Source organism: Halichoerus grypus, chromosome 11, assembly GCF_964656455.1.
Source record: "Halichoerus grypus chromosome 11, mHalGry1.hap1.1, whole genome shotgun sequence".
NCBI classification, from domain to species: domain Eukaryota; kingdom Metazoa; phylum Chordata; class Mammalia; order Carnivora; family Phocidae; genus Halichoerus; species Halichoerus grypus.
Window position 1 is genome coordinate 28,821,974 of NC_135722.1, and position 7,299 is coordinate 28,829,272.

Below are 7,299 nucleotides of genomic sequence, written 5' to 3' on the forward strand. Positions count from 1 at the left end.
CCAACATCCTCTTTTGGTGTTTCCTACCTTTACCTTTCTGATTTTTACTTTCCTTAAGGAAGCCATTGTTGACTTTCTTAATAAATTTCAGGCATGGTGCCAGGCACTGAGACTACGATCATGAAGATGCTGGCTCTACTCTTGAGGGCTCCAGAGTCTAAAAGAAGAATGCTGTATTTAGTCCTCTGACCCATTCCCATCTCATTTCCTTCCCCTGGGCCTAGGTAACTCTATCTCTAAGAGGAAGGGATTGCCTGAGAGGATTTCTAAGATTATCAGGTAGGAAAGCACCCACGTGTCTGTAAATTAAATAAGACTGATTAAAATTTATGGAATCCAGACCTAGGTATACAGGGTGGAGTGTTGAGAGGTGATAGGATCCTGGCCCCAGCATTCTTAATTCCTGGAGCTCCTCCTCTTCCCAGAGAGCGGGGATCGGGGGTCTAATGATCTCTGGGCCCCAGTGGTTTGCAGCCTGGGCACATGTACACACATAGACTTCTTGGATATCTTGGTCCTTCAGGACAAGGGTAAGTCACCTGAAATGTCCATTGCTCTTTATTCTTTCATTTCACTGAAGGAGCAGTAGCTGGGCCCCAAGCCTCTCACAGTGCAGTCAGTGCTGTCACTGTCACATCTGCCACAGTGACATTCAGTGGCTACTGGATAGGTATATAGGGAATCTGCCTGGTGAGCGCAGCCAGGCACCTTCACGGTCTCATACACCAGCTCTTTGAAGGTACATGTTTTCTGGATGTTGGGCCTGGCTGGGTCCTTGTACACTAGATCCTGTGGAGTTTAAAAATGGGAGAGTTAGGCTAAAATATTCTGGAAGTTTCTATTTAGCATAATCAAAATGAGATGGGAATTTAATACTGCTTGTTCTAGCAATTACCCATTAAATCTCACTTAAGGAATTCTTAACCAAGGAAATATGATCTCATAAATGTCCTATATGCTATACCACATTTCTTGGTTCTGGAAATCTTACAGAATATATGTCATTCCTTTTCCTACTCCTTATGTCTATATCAAATCTTAAATATTTCTCAAACTATAGAGAAACTTTAAATATCAACATAGAAAAATGATGAAATAGAGCTATAGCAGAAATTTTAAGTTGATTTTTGTACTTAGTCGAAAGCTATGTTAATGACATGAACCATAAAACACTGAATTTCAATTTCTCAGAAAATATTTCCAAATACATTGTCCCTGTGTGTTTATAAAAAGCCAAAAGACATGAGGAAATGTCAATACTTAACATGACCATGAAGTCACATGGAAAATTTTAAATATTCCACTGTCTTGTAGATATTTCCTACCCTTAAATGCTATATATTTTGCAGGGCTCTCAGTTTCAAAGTATACACAGTTTGCATATGAGAACTTTTAATCCAGGCAGAACGGGTTTGTTCCAACAGTTTCTAGTAAAATTATTTGCACTAAGGGAAGAAATTGGCATTGCTGTTTAATTTATTTCAATATCATGCTATCAGGTCTGTTGATCAAACTCATTTACCATCCAGTAAAATATATTTCATTAAAAAGTTGTTACTTGCAATTTCAGTTTATAGAATGAAATTTTGCATAGATAACCAGGTGTTATAGGAGAAAAAAGTAAAGAAAATAAAGTAGAAACTCTTTACTTGGATTAATGCAAAGAAACTGTGTGAAAACAAACTAGTGGTTTTATGCTTCTGTGCCTTGCTTTTCTCAATGGCATGAAGAAGTGAGTAGGTTTGCTGATTCATTTTGGTTCTAATAGTCCACAAGTATGAATTGTGTTCTGAGGCTGCTTGTTGCCATTTGTAATCAGGTGGGTGAATAAAACAATTTTTATAATATGTCTATTTGTGTTTTCATGTGGCTTGGAAAAATATATTTTGATACTATCTCTGTTGCAAAGATATGGCTTCAATTACACAAAATGGTTTTCGGGGAATATGGTAGATCTTCTATTAAGTATGTGTATGTTTACATGTTTATCTCTCTATATGTAAAATCTACCATAGCACTACTTTTTTTTGGAAGTGCAGAGTTGGCATATTACCAAGTTGATCAGATCAAATCTGACATTTTGCTAGATTTACCCCAATCAAATCCAAGCCCAGACATCTAACTGATATCATGGTATTTAATCCCAATCATAACACAGACGGTATTGACTAAGGAGCTCATGGCTATTACTTGGGAAAGTTAAAATATTCATAAAGTGGGAATTAATGAAGCCTGCCTTGGACAGACCCTTAGCACCCTCCCTTCCAGCAAAGCAGAGTTCCTACCCGGGTGAAGCAGTAGCCGGCACACCATGTGGTATTGATGCTTATGCAGAAGCGACATTCCTCCTTTTCCACTGTGATGGTGATGTTGGTCAGCTCACAGCTCTTGGAGCAGATTGCTCTCCAGCAGCAGAAAAGGAAGCAAAACTGGACTGACTTCATCCTGGGCTATAAAGCAAACAATTAAGGCTCATGAGAAACCAAAAAGCCCCCCAAAATTATAATCATGTAAGTTGACCAAAGCAAAAATAATTGATCTGCCCATCCTCCCCAGTCACATTTTGCTCCAGCATTTTTTTTCCTTCCTTTTCCCTTCCCTTACTTCTTTCTCAAACATTTCTTCTTATTCTCCTTCTCCTTCATTTTTTTTTATCAAGTAGACCCATATTAAGATCAAAACTCCAATATAGTGATTTAAGCAGAGCAGTATTTAAAGATCAGAGTATTTAAGTGATTATTCTGAGGATGGTAATTGTGATAATCATGTTTGTCCCTTCATTATCATTTTAAAGACCATTTTTGTTTAAAAATAAAAAGGAAATTCTATACTATAAAATTGGTTCATCAGTTTTAGCATTTGCTTTTGCTCACCTTTGTTTAAAATAAGACTATTTCAAGAGGCCAGGTGAATTGGTCTATATAAAGTCCAGTTGTTTGCTTACAGTGACTCCAGTGTATTAACTATATTTAAGAAGCCAGGTTGACATGTATAAATCATCTACACAGCAGTAGTTGAAAAAGGTCTAGATTTGTTCTCCAGATCCTGAAAAACCTTTAATTTCAAAAGTAACTGTCACCACTTGTTAACTGTAGGTGCCAAGACTCACCTTTGGTTAGCTGCCTTATCTGGGGAAAGCTGTATACTGAGTCAAGTCCCACTTCACCTTTTATACAAAATCATGCGCAACTAACACCTTGTGGATTTGTTGGGTATTAGTAAGACCAATGTTAGCCTGAAGCTTGCTGTAAGTGAATCAGTGTTTAGGTAGACAGGGAGATCAAGCCTTACTAAAGTAGTCTAAACGCAGTTGATCAGGAAAAATAATGTTACCAGAGATGATGATTTTGTACAAATTAAATTTGATATAGTAGCACACCCACTCCTTTACCTTGTCAAGTTAAATGTGACTCTAGGTTTTTCTTTTGTATCTTTAACTCAGGGAATTCAGAATCCTTTCCAAGTATTGCTTTAGCCCCTTTGAGGGGGTGCATCAAAAAGATATGGTTAATAAATTGTTCTGAGAGCAGCTTGAAAGCTGTTAAGTGAAAAAACAAACAAATGGAAAGTCTTTCGTGATCTGACTCCTATCTAAAGTGTAAACTCTATTTCTCTTTACCTCCCGCATCCAGGTCCCCTAATCTCAAATATTATTCTTTGATGCTGTACTTGTAATTCTCTAAATGTTCTGCTGATTCATTTCTCCAGATCTTTGCAAATGCAGTATTTGTCCTGCCTGAAATATCTTTGTTTCTTACCTGTGCTCTCCAACATTGCTCCCATCCCTGGCAAGTTTCTCAACCTTCAAAGCTCACCTGTGAGAATTTAGGATGGGAGATAGAGGAGAGCTTTAATAACTACCTTCTGTTTGCAATCATTAATATAACTGTTTCTCCCAGTAGAGTATGAGCTCCTTGGAAACTGGGATTGATTTAACAGATATTTATTATTTAAACAGTGTGGCTGGAGCAAAAGAACAATGGTAGAAATATTGTCAAAGATAAAACAGGAGTCAAATCATGTAGGACCTTGGTTTTTGCTGTCTGTGAGAGGGGACCAATTGCAGGATTTTGAGTAGACGTGTGACATGATTTGATTTAGGTCTAAAAGGATCCCTTCAGCTGCTGTTTTGCTAATGTAGAGGAAGAAAGGTAGAAACAGGAAGACCTATTAGATGCTATTGGAGCAACCCAGGTGAGAAATGATATTGGTTCAGACTAGTGTCGTAGCAACGGAGGTAATGGGATATAAAATTGATTCTGGATATATGTTGAAAGTACAGCCAACAGAATTTTCTGATGGATGGATGTTGAGCATGAGAGAAAGAAAAGAGTCAAGAATGACTGAAGATTCTGGCATGAGCAACTTGAAGGATAAACTTGCTATCAACTGAAATGGGAAGGCTGTCAATGTAGTAAGTTTTGAACAAAGATGAGGAGTTCCATATAGACATGTTGTGCTTGAGATGTCTTTAAGATCTCTAAGTAGAATGCTGAATCTAAATTTTGGGATAAATATATTGGCTGAAGGTATAAATTTGGGCATCATCATCGACATAAGCCTAGAAAGAGATTACCAAGGGAGTGGGTGTAAATAGAGAAGATTCAAGGACTAATTTGAGCCTGGTATACTCCAACATTAAGAGGTCAAGGATAAGATGAAGGGTTTTTTTGCTTCCTTCCTGAGAAGGGCCACTGAGGAAAGAGAGGAATGGAGAGAGTGTGTGTCCCAGAAGCTAAGAGAGCGTATCAAGGAGTGACAGCTGTGCTAAATGCTGCTGACAGGTTAAGATGAGGACCATGAATTATACAATATATGTGGCAATGTGAAGGTCATTCATGTCCTTGGCTAGAGAAGTTTCTTTGGAGTGAGGGAAACAAAACCATGATTGGAGTGTGTTTTAAGTTATTGGTAAGAGAAAAAAAAAGTTGAATATAGTCAGCTTTTTCCAGGAGTTTTGATACAAAGATGACCAAATAAATGGGTGATTCGGTAAAGTGGAAGTAGGGCAAAGATAATTTTCTTTTGATTTTTATGTTTTAAGATGGAAGGAATAACTGCATGTATATACAGTAATGCCAATGATTGAGTAGAGAGAGAAAAAATGACTATGTTGGAAGAAGAGAGGAGAATTTCTGGAGTGTTCTTGGTTGGAAAGCTTATCCCAGTATCAGGCAGGAGGCAGAGCTTGTGAATGCAGGTGCTGGTGGGTGGGGAGGTGTGGTGGGTGCAGAAGATGGTGGGTGGTAGATGTGGTGAAAGGCTCTGTGCAGGCTGTCCTGTGATTAATTTTATTTTCTCAGAAAAGTTTGAAGTAAGGTCATCAATCTGAGAATAAGGATGGTGGACGAATTGTTGAGGGTTTGTAGAGAGAGGAAAAAATTTGAATAGTTGTCTGAGACTGGGAGAGGGATTGAATTGGCAATGATAGGCATAGTATAATTGCCTACCAGTTTTAAGGGCTCACTTGAGGTTTATGGTAAAAAAGTTAACGTAAGACCACTTAGCATGGATGTGCATTTTTCTTTTGCCCAATTTAACAGCAGGTATTCAGGCTTATGGGTGACAAATAGTTGGATTTATCCAAGGTTATGATTTTATCAACATGTGTGACAAAGATAAAACATAACAAAGTCCTGGATATTGTGAGTATTAATTCAACATTTATGTAAGTGATATCTGGAATATAGAAATATTTTGAAATCCATTAGTAATGGGTAAGTAAGCATATTATCAAGGTTATAGGATGAATCATTAAATTTCATATGATACACATTAAATGAAATATATTCATGATTCCTGGAAAATTATAAATCCTTTCAATTTTTCTAAAAGAACACTCAAAATGTTATGATTACACATTGCATTATGAAATGAACTCTTTATATTATGTATGTGTGTTCACAAAGTATATTTATGTAAATATATGTAAACATAATGTGTTTTAATGACTAACATTGTGTAGTTGTATTTGTTCCTATATACTCACTTTAAGATATGAACAGCTTCTTTTTGTTGAGCACCTACTATATCCCAAGCATTTAACTAAACACTATGTGATCACATATAATCTTTACAAAAACTCTTTAAAGGAGTTAATATTATTGCTCTTTGGAAGATTGGGAAACTGAGGCTAAATGACTTGCCTAAGACTGTGGAACCTTTAAAGAGCAAGACTGGGGCTCATACCTAGGTCTCTTTGGCTCCAAAGCAGAGGGCAACTTGTTGAGCCATGCTGACCTCAGTGGTTTATAATTCTTACCAACCCCATTAGTTAGAGAGGGGCCAAGACTGAAGCCGTTCAAAACTTGGGCAGATATTCCAAATGTCTGTGTTTATATTTCCATCCATATTTAGGTCAGAGGTCTCACCAGATAACCTACTTCCCTTTGCCTGTCAGGAGACCCCCCAGACCTTTCTCCCAATTCCAAGCCTCTTATAGCCTATCTGATTAGTTTATCTGAATAGTGTATTTCCTAATTAGGTGACATTGCTCACACAGAGGTGTTGAAATGTTTTATTGATGAAAATATAGAGATCTTTCTTATTTATCTTTGTATTCCCAATAGGAATAGAATTTCTGATACACAGTAGGCACTAACACAATTTTGTTGAACAAACTGAAAAACAAATCCCTCATAGTTTCCCATTATGCTACGCTGGTCCATAGCCTGTTTGCTATATCTGATGCATTCCTTGTTCTTGCTCTGTTCTGTTCTCTGTTTTGTGGGGGGCCGGGGGGGTGGGGGCAAGGAAGACCTCTGTGGGCTGCCTTTCCAAACTGCAATGTCAGCAGGCTTTGCCTCTGTGGAGGAAATTTGGAGAGCAAGAGGAAAGAAGTCAGAGTATTTCTCTCTACATTCTTCTTTTCTTGGCAGTAGCTACAGTTTCTCCCTGGGTCCAGGTCACATCAAACAGCTGCTCCCTCAGTTTCCAGCCTACAGTTTCCTTCTGTGAGGAAACCCCGCTTGTGACTTGAGCTTCTGCTGGGTACTCTTACATTTTGGCTCTGGAAAACCCACTTGTGTCCTCTAATCCTGAGGGTAAGTGGGACTTCCTGCTGTTGCTGACCTTAGGGTTGCCTCATTTTCCCTGTCTGGCTTCTTAACAATTCTAATACTTGATAATCAACTCTCTGGATTAAATTCCCTCTGTTTTATGTATTAGGGGTGACTTCTGTTTTCCTGGTTGGAAACTGATAACACCCTCCTTTATTTCTAGCTTTCTATTGGGTTTTATTAACTTCATATTTAATGAAATATTTAACATTATTCAGGGAGACCCTATGTCAAATTCTCA

General features: G+C 37.9%; 1 protein-coding gene across 1 annotated transcript; it reads right to left on the bottom strand.

Moving 5' to 3' along the window:
* Positions 1-558: 558 nt before the first annotated feature.
* On the bottom strand, positions 559-2,444 carry LOC118547932 (follitropin subunit beta). The gene is made up of 2 exons (XM_036111656.2): positions 2,286-2,444; positions 559-789 (listed from the first exon to the last, which is right to left on the bottom strand). Exons 1-2 carry the CDS (start codon positions 2,442-2,444, stop codon positions 559-561), a joined length of 390 nt encoding a protein of 129 aa, XP_035967549.2.
* Between the last annotated feature and the right edge of the window lie 4,855 nt (positions 2,445-7,299).